The sequence below is a fragment of the Mirounga leonina genome, unplaced genomic scaffold (assembly GCF_011800145.1).
Source record: "Mirounga leonina isolate KUSES-001 unplaced genomic scaffold, KU_Mleo_1.0 Mir_173, whole genome shotgun sequence".
Lineage (NCBI taxonomy): Eukaryota > Metazoa > Chordata > Mammalia > Carnivora > Phocidae > Mirounga > Mirounga leonina.
This window is the reverse complement of record NW_023270447.1, coordinates 65,395,447-65,418,741: the sequence shown is the minus strand read 5'-3', so window position 1 is coordinate 65,418,741 and position 23,295 is coordinate 65,395,447. Positions and strand designations below refer to the sequence as shown.

At 49.0% G+C, this 23,295-nt stretch overlaps 2 protein-coding genes across 3 annotated transcripts; one reads left to right on the top strand and one right to left on the bottom strand.

Annotated features, from left to right (window-relative positions):
• Positions 1 to 788: 788 nt before the first annotated feature.
• Positions 789 to 7,052, bottom strand: CUNH1orf109 (chromosome unknown C1orf109 homolog). Of its 2 annotated transcripts, none has more exons than XM_035019055.1 (5): positions 6,762 to 7,052; positions 6,320 to 6,597; positions 4,170 to 4,349; positions 2,816 to 2,938; positions 789 to 2,649 (listed from the first exon to the last, which is right to left on the bottom strand). In XM_035019055.1, exons 2-4 carry the CDS (start codon positions 6,592 to 6,594, stop codon positions 2,836 to 2,838), a joined length of 558 nt encoding a protein of 185 aa, XP_034874946.1. In that variant the 5' UTR covers positions 6,595 to 6,597; positions 6,762 to 7,052; the 3' UTR covers positions 789 to 2,649; positions 2,816 to 2,835. The 2 variants fall into 2 exon arrangements, with proteins under 2 accessions (XP_034874946.1, XP_034874945.1); XM_035019054.1 differs by having other exon boundaries at positions 2,816 to 2,934.
• Positions 7,053 to 7,236: 184 nt separating this feature from the next.
• CDCA8 (cell division cycle associated 8) lies at positions 7,237 to 21,482 on the top strand. The gene is made up of 11 exons (XM_035019053.1): positions 7,237 to 7,323; positions 7,492 to 7,604; positions 7,725 to 7,853; positions 9,629 to 9,669; positions 12,335 to 12,407; positions 14,421 to 14,503; positions 15,963 to 16,027; positions 16,897 to 16,992; positions 18,119 to 18,245; positions 19,003 to 19,089; positions 20,118 to 21,482. The coding sequence occupies exons 2-11, from the start codon at positions 7,508 to 7,510 to the stop codon at positions 20,160 to 20,162; spliced, it is 843 nt and encodes a 280-aa protein (XP_034874944.1). The 5' UTR covers positions 7,237 to 7,323; positions 7,492 to 7,507; the 3' UTR covers positions 20,163 to 21,482.
• The last annotated feature ends 1,813 nt before the right edge of the window (positions 21,483 to 23,295 follow it).

The following is a 23,295-nucleotide window of genomic DNA, read 5'->3' as shown; positions in this document are numbered from 1 at the left end:
CTGGTACACAGCAAACTTTTGATCAGTGCTGGATTCCAATCTTTCTCAAACACTGCTTTTGCTTATTAGACTATCCCCTGGGCATGGAACACCCTGTGCTCCTCTCCATCCCCAAGTCCTAATTCAGGTGTCACTGTCACTATGAAGTATTCCGACAAGCAGTTAGTTACCACCTCTCTTCTGTTTTTTGTGTTTTTTTTAAGATTTTATTTATTTATTTGTTAGAGAGAGCGAGCACAAGCAGGGGGAGCAGCAGAGGGAGAGGGAGAAGGATCCCCCCGAGCAAGGAGCCGGATGTGGGACTCAATCCCAGGACCCCGGGATCATGACCTGAGCCGAAGGCAGTTGCTTAACCAACTGAGCCACCCAGGTGTCCCCTCTCTTCCGTTTAATGTCAAATATAACACTTTTATTTTTTTTACCTCCCCATAACTTATAACTGGAGGTTTGTACCCTTTACTCCCTTTCACCTATTTTGTCCATCCTCCAACCCCACAAAACACTTTTATTATTGTTTTACAATTTAAGTCTCTTCAACTCAGTCTGGTCCCTGGATCATCAGCATCAACAGTACCTGAGACCTTGTGAGAAATGTAGACTCTAGGGCACTGCCACCCTAGGCCTACAGAATCAGAATCTGAATTTTAACAAGAGCTCAGTGATTTCTATACACATTAAAACTTAAGAGACACTGGTTTAAATCTTTCCCTGGTTGAACTATAAACCTTTATAGGGATCTCCTTCATCTGCCCCAGAGCACATCATAAGGCCTGATACCCAAATGTTTGTAAGTTTTATTTATAATTATTATGTATGTGATACATTTTTTAAGTTCCTGGAAGAAAAGCTACCATATTGTTAAAAACAGCAGACCACGTGCATTTTTACTTTCTGTAATACTTCGGTTTTTCACCATCACAATGTATGATCTTCATAGGTAGAAACACATGAAGGTCTGGAAAGATAAAAGCTCTAATACATTCATAAAATGGTATATATGTGTAATGGTATCTACTGTAATTATGTTGAGCTATTTTTACAGATATGAAAAGATGGCCAAACTACGTTTTGTTTTGTTTTGTTTTTTAAAAAGACTATTTAATAACAGTATATATCATTGATACTATATTTGGGGATTTTTTTTTTATTTGTGAATATGGACACTGAAAGGGTATATATCAGAATATCTCTGATGGAGCTTGTTTCATACTTTTCTACACTTATATTTTTTTCTACAGTTTTCCTATGACTTTTTAAAAAGTATATATATCACTTTTGTAGTAAGAAAAAAGTCATCTTCATTTTAAAAATACCTATACTCTTTATTAAGCCTCTTTACATCCAGTGACCCAGATTTTTCTACAGCCCCCGAAGCTGACAGGTCTGGAAGTGGCCGACCATTTCACAGATGAAGGCACTGGGCTTCAGAAACGTAACCCTGATGGCCTGATTCTGGGCGGTCTTCTCCCACCATGCAGCTACTCCAAGATCAGAGGAATGTGGCAAATCAGGTGCCAGCTTTGGTCAAAACCCCTGTCATTTTAGCAGTCTCGCTATCCCCAGCCACTTACTCTCAGACGGGGCGGGAGAACAACTCCTCAAAGACAAAGCTCTGAGCCTAACTCATGCTGCACCACCTCCCCCTGGTGGTAGGCTCCGGAAACCGTCATGGTGGCTTGGAGCTACAGCAGTCGGAAAACAGTGACACACCGCCCTGACTTCAGATGGTTTGACTGGGGATTTTTCAACTCTTCCGACGCTGCAAAGGGCAATACGTGTCCACCAGAAACCGTACTTCACAAACTTGGGTCTCTTCCCAGGCTGGCGACACGCGGCCCCCTCCTCTCTCGTGATGCTGGGCAGCCGCGCACACACCACAGCTCAGTCCGCCCCCAGACCACGAGGGTAAACAACTGACACGGCCATTCGGCGCCCATATGGCTGTTCTGTTTTTCAATCAATTACAGAGAGAGTCAACATTTCATTGTAAAACAGGCCTTGTGTTAGATGATTATGCCCAACTGTAGGCTAATGTGAGTGCTTGGGGCACATTTAAGGTAGGCTAGACTAACGTTTGGTAGGTTAGGTGTATTAAATGCATTTTTGACTTAGAATATTTTCAATTTACGATGGGATTATCAGGATGTAACCCCACTCTAAGTCGAGGAAGAGCTGTACTGTCTTCCATCAATTATCACCTTTATTTCTTTAAATCATCAAGAATCATCATCTTCCATCAAAGAATCAGGTACTGACACAAATACACAGAACAGGGCCGGTGTCAACCAAGCTCAGAGCTCTGGGTGATGCCAAGGGTGTGCCACACCCCCTCCCCGGCCCTCTCCTTCCCTACCACTTCGTGGCAGTAGCCCCTACCCCAGTGTTCTCCTGCATTGCCTTTCCTGCATTCTCTCCACCTCCTCCACTCTGGAGCCTAGGAAAGGGCAATGTGCCCTCAGCCGTGACGTCGCAGGGAGAGGCCCCAGCATCAGAAGCCAGTCCTCAGGCTCTAGGCACTGATTTTTCAAGTATGTCAGGTTACCATACCAGAAAGCACCAACATCAGTCTTCAACTGTGTCCCCCTAGTTTGCTGGTAAACACACGGCTTCTTTACTCCTCCAGGAAGAAGGAAACATTCAACAGGGTATCTGGAATAGGAAGAGAGAAAAACTGGCATATCACCTCTCCAGAGAACACAAAACATCGGATTTATAAAAAATACAGGGGCACTGCAAGGGCATCTCTGTAATGCTTCCAAACAAGTGAGACATACAAAGAGACCGCAGACATGAAGGAATAAATGAAAACCAGTACCTTGCACAAGGCTTTGGTGTTCATCTTCTGAAATTTGGTCCCAGGCCTTGGGCAAAGCTTGGATGTTTGCTAAATCTCCCCACTGGATCGAGGACAGGAGGTACTTTCTCTTCAGATAACTTCCTGGAAGTTAAGGACTGCTCAAAAAGCATATGAGGGTGCCTGGGTGGCTCAGTTAAGTGTCTGCCTTTGGCTCGGGTCATGACCCCAGGGTCCTGGGATTAAGCCCCGCATCGGGCCCCCTGCTCAGTCGGGAGTCTGCCTCTCCCTCTACCCTTCCCCCCCTGCTCGTGATCTCGCTCTCAAATAAATAAATAAAATCTTAAAAAAAAAAAAGCAAATGAAATATGCTGAAAGGGGAAAATGCCCTGGGGAGAGCTGCGGGAAGCAGAGTGAAAGGGGGGCTATCATTCCATTCACCAGGTGGCAGCACTCAACCATGCCACCCATCTTTACCGAGCACCTCTTCACTCACAGTCCTACAGGGCTGGAGGGATGAAACATCACCCCAACAACCTAGGATCTCACCGTGGTGGGGAAAAAACCAGCAACTGAAAACAAAGAGTCTCAGTGATATCAAAGAGGACACTGCCGCGCAGTTCAGAGGACACCTCCCTCCCACTTACAGGGCGGCAGGGAGATTCCGGCTGGCAGGAAGAGCATAAGCAAAGGCACAGAAGTGGGGAAGCATGGATTGGTTTCAGGGCCGAGTAAATCCCCCAATCTGGCCGGCAAGGAACCATGTGTGGAGCAGTAGGAAAGGTGGCTGAGAGGCAGGCTGAACCAGAACACAAAAAGGCATGTAATCAGTGCTCAGTACTGTTGGCTGCAGCTCTGTGAAAAACACAGGCTGATTATCTTACTCCTCTTCTCAAAACCTCTGAATAGCTTTCCATCTCACTCAGAGCAAAAGTCAAAATCCTTTCAAAAACCTCCAAGGCCCTAAAGGTCCGGCCTTATCTCCCTGACCACGCCTCCTATTTGGCTCCCCCTCCTCACTCTAGTCTAGCCCCACTGGCATCCACACTATTTTGGGAACATATTAGGCATGACCTTACCTCGGGGCCTTTGCACATGATGTTTCTTCTACCTGGCACACGCTTCCCCCAAATATCACCTGGTTCTCTCCCTCGCCTCTAGGTCTTTTCTTAAATGTCACTATCTGTGAGGCCTCTCCTGACCACCCTATTTAAAATCACAACTCCACCCTCCCCTCACTTGCCCTGTTTTATTTTTCTCTAAGTTCAGAGACCAAGAACTGACCCATACTACATAGTCGTATAATCTCGTGAAAACTGAAATTAAAAAGACTTCCTGAAGCAGCTCTGGACACTGAAACGTGTGCAAAGGATACGAATTTCGATAATGTCTCTCAATATCCTGCAACCATTCCAACATGTCAGCCACAGAAGGGCTGACCACTGAAGCCTGCAGAAGAGCATCAATGCCAATCGAGTCTGCATGCTGCTCATAGATCTCAAGCACCTGCTCCACGTGCCTGCTGATGGTGTCACGCACCTTGAGGAGGGTGGCTCTGGGGGAAAAAAGTCTCCTATTAGACAACACCATGAGAAGGCCTGAGGCAGGAGGGTTCCTCAACCTCAGCACACTCACATTTCGACCTGGATGGTTCTTTGTGGTGAGGGGTTGCCCTGTGCATTTTAGGGTGCTGAGCAGCATCCTTGGCTGCTACCCCCTAGATGACAGGAGCAAACCATGCCCCATCCTCCCCAAGTTGTGACAATCAATGTCTCCAGATACTGCCAAATGTCCAAATGGGAAAAATTGCTCTGGGCGCACATAGACTACTGCGGATCTTAGGAAAGTTACTTATCCTCAATCGTGTATAAAAATGGTCTGTTTTGCTCACTGCACACCCTAAGTACCTAGAACACTGAGACTGGCACATAGAACGACAAACACCTGTCCAATGAATGAATGAGTGAAAGGGTTCTTGTGAAGATTACATGCAATAGTGCTTATAAGGTGCTTAGGGAAGTGCCTAGCTCACGGTCAGTATTGTTATCATTGCACTGGTGACTCCAAGGGACCCAGCCACCGAGAAGGCCACAACTTCCCAGAGGGCAAAGCATTCCTTAACCTAGAATTGTGGCTTTCAAAATGTGTGGCCACAATTAAAAAAACAGACTTAAAATAACAGCCCAATACTCACACACAAAAATGTCATCAACTAAAATAAAAGTTCACTACCTCAGAACATACCACAACATAATTTGACAGTCTCTCTTCTAATCAACTAAGAAACTAAGTCTGGTTCATTGTTATATTCCCAGCACCTTGCGCTTGGCATCCCATAGGTGCTTAGTTATTTTGTACAAATGACTACACAGAAGGTCCCCATATTTGACCATTTCCCATTAGTCTACGGCACAGACTGTATACACCAGAAACTTTTGTCCTAGTCAAGAAAAGGCCTATGTGCGGGGCGCCTGGGTGGCTCAGTTGGTTAAGCATCCGACCTGTGATTTTGGCTCAGGTCATGATCTCATGCGTCATGAGATGGAGCCCCATATGGGGCTCTGTGCTCAGTGCGGAGTCTGCTTGAGATTCTCTCTCCCTCTCCCTCTGCCCCTTCTCCCACTTGTGCTCTTTCTGTAAAATAAATAAATCTTAAAAAGAAGGAAGGAAAGAAAGAGGAAGGAAGGAAAGGCCTATGTGCCAGGTCTCTTGTCTATCCTCAATACTTACAACTGTAAGACAGAGGGTCTCACGTCAGGCACACTAAGAGTTTAGAGATGTACCATTCCTGGCACAGAGACACCAATGTACAGCAGAACAGAGTGGTGGTTGAACACTCTGGCCTTGGTGTCAGGCAAACTTGAGTTAGACTCCCAGCTTTACCATTTACTAGCTGTGCGACCACAAGCAATCTGAGCCTGTTTCCTCACCAGCAAAATGGGATTAAGTGCGGTTAAGTCAGAGATGTTGAAAAGATTTTATATGAGAATATATGTAAAACCCTTAGCTCTAGCACCTACTAAGTTTAAAGTACAATTCCTCACTGCTTTTGACAAAAGAAGACAATAGAGAAGGGCTTATTAAGCTTTCTTGATTGCTTTTCTTTTCCACTTTTGTAACTTCTACTGAGACCACCACTGCCGTGCCCTACGTGACAAGGGAAATGCCACAAAGTGACTTTTTAAAAAAAGACTGATTTATTTATTTGGAAGAGGGAGAGTCTCAAGCAGACTCTGCACTGAGTGCAGAGCCCAACATGGGGCTTGATCTCACGACCTGAGATCACGACCTGGGCCAAAACCAAGAGCCGGAAGCCCAGCTGACTGCACCACCCAGGCACCCCATAAAATGACTCTTTGACAAGAGGTCCCATTGCAACAAGTGGGAAGGAGGCAAGGTTGAGACACCTCCAAATACCATGTTCTCAAGTAAAGGGAAAAACACTCTTCTGACTGATCCTAGCTACTTATTAAACACCAAGTTTTTCGATCTTTCCGCCAAGAAGGAATGGCATCGAACTCTTACAGCCTCTCCCCTAACTTGTCCAAGACAGTGTCGCCAGCCGCCAGCTGCTTGCGCCTCAGCCGCTCCTTTAAGTCTGGGAAGGCCCGAAGTGGAGGCACGTCCTCAAACCGCAGATTGTGGGCCGCCCGCAGCTGCTCTGCCAGGTTGCTGAGGGAGGCCAGGAGGGGCTGGCTGTCCCTCAGCGTGCTCTGCCACAGGCCCTGCTGCTCCTCCACCACGGGAAAGCACTTCCTCAGGGCCTCGTGCACAGCAAGCAAAGGCTGGTCTTGAGTCATCTTCTGCCGAGATAAACAAAAAACCGTATTAGGGTCTCAAGTCGGAAGGGGAAGTAGCGGGTCCAGTGATTTCCGTGCGCAAGTGAGGTCCCGCTAAACCAGGGTCTCCTCACGAAGGACTGTGTATCCCTTCCGACAGGACGTCCTGCCGCGAGGCGTTGTCTTACCTTTAGAGGGGCTCTGGAGGCAGGACCTTGGTTTCCCACCTCCGGGAGGGTTTCCCGACCAGCCCTCGGAGGAGGTTCGCCCGCGGCTCGGGTAGTCTCCAGTTTCAGACTGCGGATTCCCCGGGCCGAAGCGCTGTCTCCGAACCCGTACTTCCAGAGCCAGAATCTTGTCTCCTTTCCCGGAAACTGCCGGTCGCTTTCCTTAAACCAGCGGGAAAACTTCAAGCTAATCCCATCAAAGTTTGAGGACCCGCCAAGGCCACCACCAAGCGCCCGCTGTCTCTCTGCGCATGCCCCAGCGCAGCTACTGAGTCGCGAACGTATGTCGTAGACCGCAGTGCCTTCTGGGTGCGGTAGTCCTACGTGTGCACGGGCGGCCGGGCCGCGGAGCTTCCTTGTGATTGGATGCTGTGGGGCCCTCCTAAGACGGCGACTTCTCATTCGTCAGCCTGTGGCAGTTTGAATTTGGTGGCGGCCGTCGCACGTCCGGTTAGGCACGGAGCTGCTCCCTCCCCTCAGCTGGAGCGGCGAGGATTCTCTCAACCCGTTTCGTGACGCGCAGGTACGTGCCTTGCGACTCCTTTATGCTCGGGTCTCCAAGGGCAGGCCCCCCCCCATTAGCCCCGTGGGGCGCCCGTCCGCCCTCTCCCGCTCCTCCGCGGCCCCCTTACTCTCCCTCCCCGACCTCGGCCGCTGACCCCCCAGTGGCTGCATCCCCCGCTCCCCTCAGCCTCCACCCAAGCGCCATGGCTCCGGCTAGGAAGGGCGGCAGTCGGGTGGCCAAGACCAACTCGGTTCGGAGCCGGAAGCTGGCTTCCTTTCTTCGGGACTTCGACCGTGAAGGTAGGGGGCGGAGCCCGGGGCGATCGCGGGGTGCCGGCGGGTTGGGGTGCGGGCAGCACGGGTTCCAGGCCCGGTCCACCCGCCGGTGACCCGTGTTCTGTCGGCTTGGCCCTCTCGCAGTGCAAATACGATCCAAGCAAATTCAGTCGGACAGGCAGAACCTCCTCAAGGAGATGGATAATCTGTACAACATCGAGATCTTGCGGCTCCCCAAGGCGCTGCGCGAGATGAACTGGCTCGACTACTTTGGTAAGAGCTGCTCCGGTTTCCCCAGGCCTCGGCCCGGGGCGCCTCTGTGGTCACCTGAGTGAGGTCTTCAGGATCACTTTAGGAAATTGCAGCCTTACCGCTTCCCCCGCTCCTGATCTCACTTCCTTGCTTTACCTTTCTGCATAGTTCTTAACGTCATATACCCCTACAGGTAGGCGAACGTCTTCTGTAAAGGAGCAGATAGTAAATACTTTAGGCTTTCTGGGCTAGACGGTTCTCTATTGCAGCTACTCAACTCAAGCTGTTATATGTCCAGAACAGCTGTAATGAATGAGCAGGTGTGTGTCCCAGTAAAATGTATTCATGGACACACTGAAAAGTGAATTTTGTGTGAATTTCATGTGTCACAAAACACTCTCTCTTTTTTAAATATTTTTATCCAATCATTTAAAAACAAATAAATGAATAACTTGGTTTGCTACCAGAGCTCAGATGGGAGGATAACCCCCAAGCAGTGCTTTCTGCATCTTATGGAAACTGTCAACTTAAAAAATGAGCAAATCAAATTGTGAAGTGCAAGTACTTGATTCTTTCTGGACAGAGAAAAATCGCAGCCTGTTCTCCACTCCCTTGTTAAATGTCCAAGGACGTGCAACAGGCTTTCATTTCTGCTGGGTTACCCTTACTTTGCCTATTTGCCTTGTTACACGTTACATAGGCTCCTTCCTGAATAGAAATGCGCGTTCTATTCAAATAGATATTTAATGATTCTTTGACTTGCCCTTTTATTTGCATGTTTCTACAAATATTCATTGAGCATGTCTCAGTCACAATGCTAGGGGCTGAAAATGCTTTGGGAAATAACACTGATGTTGCCTACCCTCAGGAGCTTACGAGTTAGTAGAGGAGGATCCTTTTAAAAGTGCACACGTGATTATATAGTCAAAATTGTAAGTACCAGAAAAAGGAAAGAGTAGTGGTCAGTAGGTACATTTATATCGTGCTTCCTGTGCCAGACAGGGATTCTACTGAGTGTATTGCATATGTTAACTAATTGTATGTTCATAACAAAGGTATTCATTGTTAATAGTGTTCCTCTTTTGTAGATGACAAAATTAAGGCACAGAGAGGCTGGTTACTTTGCTCAAGGTCTCATAAGATAGTTAGTAGCAGAGTGTATTTAAACCAGGCATTCTGGTTCAAAGTGTGAATTCTTAACAGTTCTACAGGCCACTCTGAGAGTTTCTGAAGGAGGCTTAACCGAACTTTATTCTACATCTACAACTTGCACAGACCTCTTCATTCAACACACATTGGCTACATACCTACCCCATGCCATATTTTTGCCCGAAACTGTCTTCAAGGAATTCAGTTCAAGGCAGGGTAGACACTTAAACAGCTCTGAGTAGTTGTTGGGTATGATGAGAGTGAGCAACTAGCTCAGCACTTCGCCGCAATCTGTTGTGATAGAAAAATAAAGACTTTTGGATTTGAACGGAGTTTTGAAAGATGAATTAGAAATTTGTCGGGTGCAGAGGAGCATTTCCGGTAGAGGAAATAATAAGTGCCAAGGCACGGAGTCATGAGGGATGGCGGCACATTTGGGAAATAAGGACTTGGGTGTGGTGGGACCTAGAATATGTGATAAGGCGGCCAGCCAGACGTGGAGAAAAATTAAACGAGGTTGTAAAGATCCTTGAATGTTGAAGCCAGGGCTTAATCTGGTCCAGTTCTAGACAGATAATGGGTTATATCAGGGAACATCGTTCATCATTAAGATCTGAGAGTAACTAAATAAAATGTTCTTTTTAAAGCCCTTGGAGGAAACAAACAGGCGCTGGAAGAGGCAGCAACAGTAAGTGATCTGTCCTAATTTGGAACTATGGTTAGTTTTTAAGTTTAATCCTGTCACAGAACAACCAGAGGGTGCTTACTATGGAAGCGGTTTCGCAGGGGACATATCCTGTTTGTGTCAACTGAAAATCTATGGTTGTCAAATGCTGAGTCCGTGAAGCCCAAATACTGTCAAGTTCTACAGAGGGAGGCAGTTCTGTTATTGGCAGGTTCCTTGTAGCTCTCTGCCCTGACCTCTCAGGCAAAGCAGAAGCCTCAAGCCCAAGTCCCTCTAAGCCCCTGGGTCATTACCTAATGGCCTGGCCTGCTAGGTGTCAGAGACCCCAAAAATCTCCATCCTTCTATGCATTATTAGACTCTCTTGGAATCTCAGGGTTTGAAGGGACCTGACTACCAAGGATTCATAGTAGCATGGAAGAGCAGATCTCCACTGGCCTCAGAAGTTAAAGGTGTTTCAGAGCCAGTTGTTCAATCAAGAAAAAGAGAATTTGGGGGTGAATAATGTAGGAGAGGAGTGGGGATCACTGAAAAATAAAATCAAGAGCTAATAAAACATTCTTAGTTCTGGCTTTCTCTTTCTTTGTAATACGTTCCTGCCTCCACACATCCAGATCTAATGTTTCAGAAGACTTACCTCTGAGGTGAATTATACTCATTAGCTAATGCATCACCCTCTTTTTAATTAATCAGACATATAGAACTACAAATCAGAGAGCTTCTAATGTAATATGAAATAGCCAGTGTCATCACACCAAGCTGAGAGAATTGTAGCCTTAGCTGATATGATTTAGAACTCAGGAAAGGATTGATACTTTGGCACAAAAGTTCATAAAGATTAGGTATGTGGCGGTCTCCCAAGACCACTTCTAGGAAGACTCAACAGGGCTCAGCATATAGTCATACTCATGGCTATGATTTATTACAGTGAAAGGATACAAAACAAAATCAACAAAGGGAAAAGGTGCCTGGGCACCTGGGTTCAGAGGAAACCAGGCGCAAGCTCCCAAGAGTCCTCTCCCAGTGGAGTCACATGGGACACCTTACTTCAACACATGTGAAATGTTGTCTATCAGGAAAGCTTATTAGAGACTCAATGCCCAGGATTTTTATTGGGGGCTGATCACATAGGCATCTTCTGCCTAGCATGTACCAAAATTCCAGACTTCCAGGAGGAAAGCAGGTATGCAGCAGAAGCCATGTTGTTTGTACAAAGCTTAGGCCCAGAGAGCCATTCTAACCAGGGAATGGTGGGAACCCTAAAATCCAAGTTCTCATGCAAGCCACCGGCCCATCCATGCAAACAGGCCCTTCTATGGATATCCGTCTTAGGCCTGTTAACTCTTCTGCACGAAGGTGATCAGTGGCCTGCCACCACCGATACCTTCATAACATGCCAGTTGTTTCTAGAGATGGCACGTAGTTGGCCACTGTCTGTTCCATCAGCCATTTCAGACCTCGCTAATCTCGTACAGCTCTGTTTCTTGCTAAGATTGGACAGCTTCAGAATGCTCCTCTGAGCACTCCATGGAGTCCGTACCAGTCTGGAGATGAAACCTGTCATCCCTAGTCTATAACAACTCTTCTGATATTTACATGTACCCTGCAAGGAAAGGCATAGAATCATGCCTGCTCATGGCTATTCTCATTCACATAGGTAGTCACCACTGGGAACACATTTAATTAGAATGGCTGCGACTAGGGCGCCTGGGTGGCTCAGTTGGTTAAGCGACTGCCTTCGGCTCAGGTCATGATCCTGGAGTCCCAGGATCAAGTCCCGCATCGGGCTCCCTGCTCGGCAGGGAGTCTGCTTCTCCCTCTGACCCTCCCCCTCTCATGCTCTCTCTCTCTCTCTCATTCTCTCTCTCAAATAAATAAATAAAATCTTAAAAAAGAAAAAAAGAATGGCTGCGACTAGAAGCCTTTTTGAAGGGCCCGTGGGTGCAACAGAAAACCGTATTGACTCTCTAGACTTTAAAAAAGAGAGAGAGAAAAAAAGTCTAGTATAGCACCAATTGTAGAGAATGTTGAGTCATTAGCAACTTGTATTGTTTGCCAATGGGACATAATCAAGTGCAACCACTTTGGAAAATGATTTGGCATAATAGGTGGAACAACCCTCCAGTGCTCCATCCCAGAGTATACAGCCAAGAGAGAGCTTGGACACGTGCATCAGACACATGTAAAAGATGTTTGAAGTAGCAAAAGACTGTTGACAGGAGATTGGAGAAATTCATTGTGATAGAGTCACACAGTGGGACGCTACATGGCATTGAAAACAAATGAACTACAACAACAAATAGTGGTCAGAAGCGAAACCAAATAAAATATTATTTAAGCACATACACGTTTGTTAAAAACAACAACAACAACAACAACACACACACACTTTCTTTTAAGCAAATGGAATGATAGTGGTCACCTCTGGATGAAGACAAGGAAATAGAACAGGGAAGAATACAGAGCTAGAAGCAAGTAATCAGCAATGTTTTAGCTCTTGGGTTGTAAGGTGCATTTATAGGAGTTCACTATATCATGTTATAACTAATACATAACAGTCTTTTGCATGTAATAAATAATGTGTTTTTAAAATTAATTGTTTTGAGTCTTAAAATATTCTCCATATATGATGGAATATGCCTGGTGTTTTCTGACTGTGTTTGTCATAGGCTGACCTGGATATCACAGAAATAAACAGACTAACAGCAGAAGCTATTCAGACACCCTTGAAATCTGCCAAAAGTGAGTACTTTTCAGAACCCCTTGTTGAACTGGGAGAGTGGCGGCCAGGTGGTTGGCTGGCTGCTCAGAGGCCTCAGTGGTGGGGCCTCTTCCCTCTAATGCCTGGTCCTCGGTCTTGCAAATCCGAGAATGTGATTTTGGCCCACCACATTGAGTTAATTGTATGTAGGACTAATAGTGCGCAAGCTCCCGGCCGATGTGGGAGCAAGAGTGAGAGTGGAAGGAGAGGGAAAGCTGTGTGGGAACCATGACTGCCATCGGCTGCTCCAGTTAAAGAGGTTGGCAGGCCTGAGAGGCGTTCCACAACATGGTGGTAAGGCCCACCGAGGCACTCCCGTGTGATCAGAAGGGTTGAGAGAGAATTGTGAACGGGCCAGTATCCTCCGGGCGCCACCCCACATTCCTGGATTCAGTGCCCTGCTGCGGAAAATCATCTCCCACATGCCCCACACTCTGAGAAATGCTGTCCTAGAGGGAACGTGTTAGGGAAGCCTGGTTGTAATTGGTGAGCATGGAACCAGGACAGGATGCGCTCTTACAGACTATATGTTACTGTCATTAAGCTTTCATAGCTCAGTGCGTCCACATCTTACAAGGACAGGCCTGACCCAGGGCCTGGATTTTGGGGCTGCCCTGGTCAAACCAGGGCACTTTGTCCACTGGGTCGGGCCAAAAGCGCTGTCCAGTTCTTATTCCATCTTGCTTCCCATCCGAATGGCCTTGTAGCCTGAGGAGAGCGTGAGGGTTTCACTTTGCTGGTGTCATGTCCCAGTGCTGCCTCAGTGAGGCAATAACATGATTGGACTCAGGTGTTCCTGGAGCTCCTCCTAGTTACAGTCTTTTAGTTCACTTTGGCTTATCTCCACATTTAGGTAATACCGGTTTCTCTTCTGGATTCCACAAGTTTTGCTCAAGCGCTGGGGGAGGGGGTCTTCTGATTTCACCCCTGGGAACAGACACACCAGGACCCAAGTCAGCCAATAGTAAAAATTGTTTTTGTGCCCTCTTGACCATTGGGCTTTGATTACATTATAAGCTACTTCCAAAAAGAAAAAGGGGAAAAAAAAGATAAATATATTATTTAATGTGTCAGGAAGTAAAAAGTTAAAAATTTGTCTCGTCTGATCCCCCACCCCCCACCCGCCCCATGATCAGATGCCTGAATTTTTTCTGTGGACTCCCTGCTCAAGATTGTCTGGCTCGTGGTTGTACAGATTTAGCAGTGAGACACTAACTTTCAGCACTAAACAACTGCGGTGGGCTTAGAAAGTTTTTTTCTAATCTATGTAAATAATATTTTATTGTAATAAATACTTTTTTTTAAAAAAAGATTTTATTTGTCAGAGAGGGAACACAAGCAAGGGGAGTGGGAGAGGGAGAAGCAGGCTTCCTGCTGAGCAGGGAGCCTGATGTGGGTCTCAATCCCAGGACCCTGGGATCATGACCTGAGCCAAAGGCAGACGCTTAACGACTGAGCCACCCAGGCACCCCTGTAATAAATAATACTTTTTATGACATGTGTCCAGTACTGTCCAAAGGGCTTTATGTTCATTCATTCCACAGACACTTAAACACTCACAGGCACAATTCTAGGGTTTGGGGAAATAGGAACAAGAGTAACAAAGACCCTGTTCTTGTGGAGCACATCCCAGGTCTCATAATACCCCTATGAAGTGACTACCCCCTTTTATAGATGAGGAAACTGAAGCAGCACAACGAAAGCCCCATGACCTGGGCAATGCTAGGACTGGGCCTCAGGCTCAAGTCTAGCGGAGTCCAGCGTCTGCGCTCTCACTGGAATGCTGGGCATCACATGGGCTTCATTAACTAGTCTGGTTAGTTTTCTCTGTCTAAACCCTCTTTTAAAAAAAAAAAAGTCATCTTGTTTATATTCAAAGTCTATTTCTTGATTACAGCCTAAGATTGCATATGTTTTATTTCCTCTAAGAAACGTGAATGCATGAAAGTTTATTCTTATGAGAAAGGTCACTTTGTTAAAACTGTTTCTTATAGCACGAAAGATAATGAAAGTGGATGAAATGATAGTAGAAGAAGAAGAAGAAGAAAATAAGAACAAGAATCTTCAAACTGCAAGAGTAAGTAGGCACTTGGGTTTGGGGTTAGGAGCTGACAGGAGACAAGGAAACAAAAACACCTGACCTCCTCTTGCCCAACCCCACCTGCCCGAGTTCACTGTTTAGTAGAGAAGAACCCATTTAAATGGCTCATAACAAAAGCGATCAGAGAAGTGTGTATAAAGTACATAGAAGGCAGAAGAGGAAGCTATCAAATTTTACCTCCCCGCTTAGGGTACACCCAGGCCTTTAAAAGTGAGGGAGATTTCACTAGCTGGAGAAGAAAGGGAAGGGAAGCCCAGGAGGAGATAGGAAAGTTCCTTCAAGTTCCATTTAAGGAACAGGAAGCCGTTGGGGATGACAGGGCTGTAAGCTGTGGGTGATCTGCATACAGGAAGGCCCAACAATGAATGGCCTTGTGTGCCAAGCTCAGAAGTTTCCATTTCATCAGGTCGGTCACGGTGAGTGACAAATGGGAGAGGGGAAAAACCAGAGACAAGGAAACCAGTTGGGAGGCTATTGCAATTCTTAAACTGAGGACCTGATCCTATACACAGAGAAGGGATGGTTTTGACAAATGTGGGCAGGACCAATGGAGGAAGTGAGGAAGCAGGGATGACTGATCCGTCTCTAGCTTAGACTCCCCTCATCTGTGGAAGGCGGCCCACAGGGGGAAGAGCGGTGCTGGGTTCAGGTGAAGGGGAGCAGCCAGGGTGCCAGTTACTTGACACATCGAGGGATCCATCCTTTTCTGAAATTTCAGCCTGGAGCTCAGGAAGGAGTAGGAGATAGAGAGGCACACTGACTCCCAGTGTGGGCATCAATGAGGTTGTGCAGGGAGGGCGTGGAGGGGGAGGCTGAGGACAGGCACCCGGAGGGAAGCTAGGAAGAGGAGCTCATGCCAGCCTGTGCAGGGCCAGTCAGGAGCAGCAGGGAAGATTGGGCACCCCGGGATGGCCCGAGTGACCTTCACAGCAGCATTTCATGGGGGAGCAATGGGGGGTCCCGGTCAGTTTAAAAGAGATTTACCTTTTTATTTTCCCTTAAAGATTTTATTTATTTATTCATCTGACAGACAGCGAGAGAGGGAACACAAGCAGGGGAGTGGGAGAGGGAGAAGCAGGCTTCCCGCCGAGCAGGGAGCCCGATGTGGGGCTCGATCCCAGGACCCTGGGATCATGACCTGAGCCGAAGGCAGACATTGACTGACTGAGCCACCCAGGCGCCCCTCTAAAAGAGATTTACCTTTAATCTTGGCCAAAACCCTCTACTTTGAAGACCCAGGCAGTGGAAGTCCTTAATTGATCGGCCACATTCCATATTACTTAAGCCACTTACTTCTGGGAGATAGAGCTCATATTCATCAACCCCTATTTCCGGAGTGGGTCCCCCTCCCTTCCTTTTCTTACCCTTTACCCTCCTTCACTTTCCCCTTTTTGGGGCTTTTTATAACCGTAGTGTCATTTGATTGTGAATCCAGGTCAAAAGGTGTCCTCCATCCAAGAAGAGAACCCAGTCCATACAAGGAAAAGGCAAAAGCAAAAGGTGACGGGTTTTCCGAACGTCCATGTGTGTTTTGGTGTTCTTGGAGAGCCCCATTCCTCATGGCAGAGGCGGGGGTGAAAGGGCTCTTGTGGCTTGCGCTCGAGTAGAACTTGAGTCTCCAAGCTGGAGGGGCCTCTAGAAATGATCTGACGCAGCACGTTCTCCAGTTCTGCCCACGTCCTCTATCCTCCCCCACTTTTTTTTTGTTTGTTCTAATGCCACCAGGGAGAGAGGACCAGAAACCTATCATAAGTGCTGCAAATTTTGTTCATTTGCCTGACAGCCCACGGGCAGAGCTCCCCTGCGGCCAGTCACAAAGTGGCTTTCACCTATCTACTATAGTTGTTTCTTGAAGTGTTCCTCCTGGTCCTAGTCAGTAAAGAATCACCATCGACTTGAACTAATTATGCTGGGCCCTGCTAAATAAACTATTTGGGTTGGGGCCCGGGGGCCACATCTCAAGAATGTTAGAATGTAGTGGCTGGGATGTGTGTCTGTGAAGGAGAGACTCTCCCTGAATGGTGGTGGGTGCCTCGCAGGAGGACAGAACTCTGGCTGAGGGGCCTGCAGGGTGTCGAGAGGCTGTCTCCTTCCTCCTGTTCCGTTAACCTGCCTGAGAGGCCGGACACTGGAGGCTGACTGCCCAGCTTCAGAGTTCTGGCCCCACCCTCGGGCTGTGTGATCCTGGCCAAGTTGTTTGACTCGGTATGCTCGATTTTCTGCGGCTGTAAATGAGGATCACAGCCATGTGTCCGGGGTTGTTGGGAGGCCTGCATGAGTTAGTGTACATGAGGTGCTCGGGACGTAGCCACATGGTCAGTGCCCTCCAGGTGGGACCTGTGCACCTAATGGCCTCTTCTCACCTGCAGGTCAAGCCATTATAACACTGTCACCCCAGCTGTGGGCCGGCTGGAGTTGTCTATGGTGAAACCAACTCCAGGCCTGACCCCCAGGTTTGACTCGAGGTGAGTAATGGGGGCAGCGCCTGCATCTGGGTGGGAGCCCAGCAGTTCACCTCAGTCCATAAGAAAGGAGTGTGGGAAAACACTCAACTTCTTGGCCAGGCAAGCCCTCTTGGAAGAGGGTAGCTGTCTGGGCTTCCGAGTGTCTGCCTCTCCCCTGAGTGCAGGTTTACCTGTTTTCAGTGACAAAATGAGTCTTTATTTGATGAGAGGAGAACATTCTGCCTCTGAGGACTAGGAGGCCTCTAGTGACTCTCGTTCTGCCTTTTCTGTTTCTGACCAACAAAAATATTTTTTCAAAATGGGTAGGCACTCTCCTATACCCTTGGTAAGAGTGAGAACGGGCACCACGTCACACCAGGGAGACTAATGTGACCCAGGCTGGAAGCTAATGTCTTCCACCAGGCTGGTCAGCTGGATAGGAAATGCTCTGGGGCCATAAAGAAGCAGTTCTGTATGTGCTGATGGAGCAGCATCGTGACCACGGGCGTCTCCAAGCATGCAGCACGACAGTGTGTCCTAAATGATCCCATTTGTGTCTAGATACAGAGAATGTTTCTGGAAGGCATAAGGAATTGAAAGTCGGGATCTCTGGGGTGAGGAGAGGGAGGAAGAGTTCTTTTAATTCCCACTCTTGAACTGTTTTTTCACATGTGCATAAAGCAGAGGACATTAGAGAAAAACAGGTAGCAGGATTTTAACTGTCTTGCGAAAGTTTATTTGGGAATTAATGTAATGACGTAATCTCTGAATCCTCCTTTTTTGACCCTGGAAAATTCCTCTTGCTGGAAGCACTTAGCCACTCTTGGAAGTGCATTAACCATAGTTTATTTCTGGCTCTGTGGATGGATGGATGACTGGTGTCCACGCAGAGCTTGGGACCTAAGATTTCCATGGATAAGAACTGACTGGCTAGATGCGTGTTTGATCATTACACGCTCCCTTCTCCAGCTGTGTGTAGTCATTACCGTTTAAAAAGACTTTTTGCCCTAAATTTAGAACTCGCCTTCTTAGAAATGCAGGATTTGAAAACTACAGCTTGAGGCCAGATGGGGGTTGGAAATGCTCATGGCGCTTTGTGTCACTCACTCTGCCAAGCCATCTTGACAGAGATCTTCCCACTTCGCAGGGTCTTCAAGACCCCGGGCCTGCGTACTCCAGCAGCCAGAGAGCGGATCTACAACATCTCCGTGAATGGCAGCCCTCTTGCCGACAGCAGAGAGATTTTCCTCACGGTGCCAGTGGGCGGTGGAGAGGTGAGCGTCTCACAGGGAGGCCAGCCCGCCATGCGCGGCTCCCTGGGCATTTCTTTCCTTGGCCCATCACCCACTCCTCACCCCCACAGTCCTTTGGGTCACATGGATCCTGATGTGCACATTTCTGCAGGACTCCGAACCAGTTTTCTCGCCCCAGCTGGAGGCCCAGGCTGGGATCCTTGCCCGGCTCCGTGTTCTGTTTGTTCATCAGCTAACATTTGGCCACCTGCCTTACGGCAGGCCCCAGGTGTAGACATGATTCCTGCTCTTGGGAAGCCGTTCAGTAGTCAAGATAGGTTCACAGTCAAGTCTAGGGTCACGGGACACGTGCAGTAAGGGAGCTACTAAAGGGAGTGCAGAGGAAGGCAGCGTCAGGGTGTATGCTCTAGGAAGGGGCACGTGAGCTGTGTCTCCCGCTCTGGGTAACTTGGAGCGGTTCTGACGTGGGCTGAGCCCAGTTGCTCTGAGCTGGCTAGAACCAGTTGCGACGGGTCCAGAGAGCTGGGAAGGAAGGTGCACCTCAGCTATGTCTGCAGGGCGTGTCTAAGCTAATGTCCGTGCCCTTAGTCCCCGGGTGGGCCAGCCTCGAGCCAGGGAGAACACTGATGTCATCATCTCCTAACTGCCTCGCCACTCCCCGCTCCCCCTGCCCCAAAGTGCAGGATATCAAGGGGACCCCTGGGGCACACTGGGGCACTGGGTGCAGGGTCCTGCCTCAAGGGACACGGCAACTGAACCCACTCTGCTCTCCACACAGAGCATGCGATTACTGGCTAGTGACTTGCAGAGGATGGACATCGCACAGCTGGACCCAGAGGCCTTGGGAAACATCAGGAAACTCTCCGTGAGTCTTGTAACCCTCCGCACAACGCGATGCCTCCAGCAGCTTGCTGTACTTAGGATTGTCTTTTGGGCCTGGGCTTCATACTTAGCATTGTGCTGTCGTCTCCCCCCAAGGGATTTTAGCAGCACTTCTGTCCCTGGACTGATGTTGCCTTTCAGTCTGTCCCGGGGTGCCTGCCACGAAAGTTCCACAGCAGAATCAAAATTCTGCCTCGTTCGGGCAGTTGGCGCCAGTATGCAAAGGCGTGACCGACTGCCAGGGAGGGAGGCTTCCTGCAGGGAGGGGCTCGTTCCGAGGAGTCCCACAGAATCAAAGAAAGCGCTGAACAGCCAGGCCCTGGAGCCGTGGGACCTCCCACGACAGGCATTTTCGGAGCTGCATTCTGGCTTCCGGCTCCCTGCATTCTGGCTTCCGGCTCCCGTAGCGTCTGTCTCTGAGGCCCGCGCATGCACTTCTCTGACACCCCGTCATCCCTCCCTCTGGACAGAGCCCCCTCCACGCCCCCGCGCCTTCTCCTTCGGTACTGGCTTGCGCGCGGCTTCCGGCAGCCACACTCCCAGCCCTGACCGTCCAGCTCCTTGGCTCCCCTCAAGTCCTCAGGATGGAGACTGAATTGGCTCAGCTTTGGTCACATGGGCCCCCGTGGTCCAGTCAGCGCCATCCTGGCTGGGGGGTGGGGGCCCTCTGTGCAAACATGGCTGCCCCCGGCGCCCCCCTCTGCGGGGTCTGGGAGGGGTACATCAGGGAAGCCGGCCTGGTGCCAGCCGCCCAGATCCAGTGACCTTCATCCTCTTAGCTACACCGCCGCACTACCGGCTCATCTGAGGCCTTGTTTTACCCTTTGTTCAGATGAGAAGTGGAGATTCGGGACACTTCATTCGCTTGGGGTACAGGTAGAGAACGGAGGGCTGAGCTCACTCAGACTTGCCGACCCCAAATCCAGTGTCACCTGAGGACACTCTAAGTGGCTCCCAGGCAGGCATGGCCAGTGCTGTCTTCGCTCGGTGACCCGCCTCTTCCCTTTGTAGAGCCGCCTCGCCCAGATCTGCAGCAGCATACGGACTCACAAATGAGGCTGCCGTGCCGAGAAGCCAAACCCGACTCGATGGAACTTCAACGGGCACTTCCGGGACCCTGAGGAGACCTCTTCCCTTCCGGCAGTTCGTTTGCGCGTGAAGGTCCAGGGCAGGAAGTGGTGTTCCTCTGGGAGAATTTGGGAAGCGGGGAGACGTGCTGCTCCCCCGTCCGTTAGATAAAGCTTTGCTGTTCACGCCTCCCAACCCCAATGCCTGCTGCACCCATGCAGCCGAAATTTCCTGTCATTCTCCCGGCAGAATTCTCCTCCCTGCTCTCAGAGCTGCCGCCTTCTGCCTCATGTAACCCGGCATCCTCTCCGTCCTGCCCTTCCTCCAGTGGCAGTGGCGTGGGAGGACCTCACGTCCCCAGGAAGACCGCCTGCTCCCCCTCCTCAGAGAACCCTCTGCATCTGCCATTTCCGCTCCGTGTTACTCGAGGCTGGGGGTTTTAGGCTCAGAGAAGTGAGAGCTCTGGGCCATGGGAGGACGGGTCCAGAGAGCTGGGAGGAAGCATACAAATGGGGACAGGACAGCAGAACGGGACGTGTCCCAGCAGTGGCCACAGCTGAGCCCATCTCAGCCCGGCGGCCCCCATCCCTGCTTTCCACTGTGGTGGATACTAAATGGGGCTTTGGGGAACTAACACCCACTGTGCCCAGTAGTTTTTTCCAAGCTGACTTGCGGAACCACGGTTTATATTTATCCCTTTACCGAAGACCAAAAACTGGTTTGGAGGCAGCTTCCATGTCTGGCACCTCTACCTCTCTAGTTGGTAGGAATTTGGATAAGAGCATTCTAGGGCTTAGCTTAGTCTAGGGTTTTACATGACCAGCTACAGAGGAACTATCATCTCTAAGCTCTCCATGGTCCAGTGGTCCCTGCCAGGTCCACAGCCTTTGCAGAGAGCACTTCCTCTTATGGGGTTCATTGGGGGGCAGGTGTAAATTGCCTGGTGGCCTCATTCCACGTGTTTGACCTGTGCCCCGGGCATCGGCTAGTTACTCAGAGTCCATACCTCGGTCCCTGTGCCCCAGCCCGTACCTCTGCTCCGGCGAATCATGAGATGTGGTCCAAAAACATGGGATTGGGAGTTTACTGTGTCTTCCTGTGTGGCTGTGTTCTATTCCTCTATTCCGTGTCACTTTGCTCTGTGACCTGCCTAGCAATCCAGTCCTGTAGCTGTATTCCTTTCAAGTTGTTTTATTCTCCCTTTCCTGAGACTTTTGTGCATATTGTGTTCCTGATTAATGGCATCTTTTAAGCTGTTGTAATTAGGGCTACTGAAAGGTACCCGTTTTCAATAAATTGTGGGTTGGTTTGTTTTTAATCGATATTCAGCCTGTCTGTCCTCTCCAGGCTGTGCTACCTGGACTAGAGGCCATCTGGGAGCTGAAGCTATCCCAGTGGGGGGCTCTGAGCAGCTGCTTTCCTCAGAAGATCCGGAAACCTTCCTGTAGGCAGAATCTGATATCTGAAGATGGGGTTGCTTCTCGCTTCCCAGAGTTCCAGGGCTCTGGCACATCTGCCTGCCCAAAATTCTTTCTGCACTGAAAATGATCCACATGGACCTAATGGCAGAAGATAAAAATGGGTCATTATCTAGCCCGGTCATCTGGCACTGACAGTGATGGATGGGGAAGGATCCTGTGGTCAGGGACAGCTTTGGAATAAAGGTTACTCATTTCCAGTGATTCAGTCACCAAACCTGAAGCTCACCCCTTTTCCTTTATCATCTGGTGCGGTGTCGAGAAGAGCCTGGCTTCAAGGAAGCACTTAGGACCCAACCTGCTGGACCCAGAGCCATCCTCACCCAATTCGTTCCACTTGCACCACTGCCTAAATGGACCCAGGTGTAGGCAATGTGTATACGTAGCAGGAGCCGCACAGGTACCAGTCATGTGATGAATAGAGCAGTCTTTCATTCCATGTAAGGGGCGGACCTGGAGCGTAATGAATTCCCCATCCCAGGATTTAAAGCATGGTCTGAACTATCACAGGGTTGGGATGTTGCAAAGAAAATTTAAATCATACTGCCAGCCCACAAACCAAACAGACTTACTTTCACTGGATTTTGTTTTTTCGAATTAGTTACAATTTAAAAATTGCGAGATTTCACAAAAATGCTAGCCTCCAAAAAATAAGATCTGATAACAGCCAGCTGGAGCCGAGAGCAGCTTTCCTTAGAGAATCCTCTCCCCATTCAAAACAACCCCTGCTAGATCACTTCCCTTTGTTACGTGCTCGCCCCAGTAGGCAGTTTACTTTGTACCCTCTGCTGTGTGGATGAAGGGAATAAAAGCAGAGTTGCTCTGGGTTGGAGGGAGCACGGGGCCCCCGAGTCCTCCCCTTTACCAGGGCGCCTGAGGCAGCCGCCAAGAGTCCTAGAGTTTCTTTTTCTTTTTTTTTTTTTTTTTTATTTATTTGATAGAGAAATAGCGAGAGCAGGAACACAAGCAGGGGGAATGGGAGAGGGAGAAGCAGGGTTCCCGCGGAGCAGGGAGCCCGATGTGGTGCTCGATCCCAGGACCCTGGGATCATGACCTGAGCCGAAGGCAGACGCTTAACGACTGAGCCACCCAGGCGCCCGAGTCCTAGAGTTTCAATAAACACCAGGTTCATTCTTGGCCCTGCAGGCTTCCTGATCTTTCCAGAAGCCCTACTTGGGGCTTCCTGTTGAAAGAATTCCAAACGTAAGGCCTTACGAAGAGTTAGGTTAAATTATCGTATGAAGAGCTAGTTCTTGGGATGTGAATGGTAGGACCTCACCTAAGTGTCGCTCGTTCACGGCGTCAGACACACTTTGTAGCTCAAAGGAACTGCGATCCCCGTTCCCACTGATGAGTTTGCGTGTGATGGAAAACTGTCTCCGCGCCCACATGTGCACAAGCTCTGGGGAGTGTTTTCCTTTCTAATTTCACACACTGACGGCTGTTGACCCACACCTAAAATACAACATGACACGTATGTGCTGAAGGTTTTACTAGTAGATCATTCCTGAGGCTTCAGAAATGGCAGGCGTTGGAGACGCTAGGAGAGAGTGTGGTCAGAACTGGGGTCCACATTGGGCTCTGCACTCCATGGGAGTCTGGAATCCAATTTGCTTTGGCTCAGGTGCCTGCCTCCTCCCTGC

What these genes read in the sequence shown, in the direction of transcription:
- CUNH1orf109 (XM_035019054.1), bottom strand. Translation starts at nt 6,594, where the DNA reads ATGACTCAAGACCAGCCTTTGCTTGCTGTGCACGAGGCCCTGAGGAAG. An exon ending in GAGAGACATTATCGAAATTC is followed by an intron (nt 2,935 to 4,169) that starts GTATCCTTTGCA and finishes ACTTCCAGGAAG; the next exon opens with TTATCTGAAGAGAAAGTACC. An exon ending in ACACCAAAGCCTTGTGCAAG is followed by an intron (nt 2,650 to 2,815) that starts GTACTGGTTTTC and finishes TTCCTATTCCAG; the next exon opens with ATACCCTGTTGAATGTTTCC.
- CDCA8 (XM_035019053.1), top strand. Translation starts at nt 7,508, where the DNA reads ATGGCTCCGGCTAGGAAGGGCGGCAGTCGGGTGGCCAAGACCAACTCG. An exon ending in CGCTGGAAGAGGCAGCAACA is followed by an intron (nt 9,670 to 12,334) that starts GTAAGTGATCTG and finishes TGTTTGTCATAG; the next exon opens with GCTGACCTGGATATCACAGA. An exon ending in AGAATCTTCAAACTGCAAGA is followed by an intron (nt 14,504 to 15,962) that starts GTAAGTAGGCAC and finishes TTGTGAATCCAG; the next exon opens with GTCAAAAGGTGTCCTCCATC.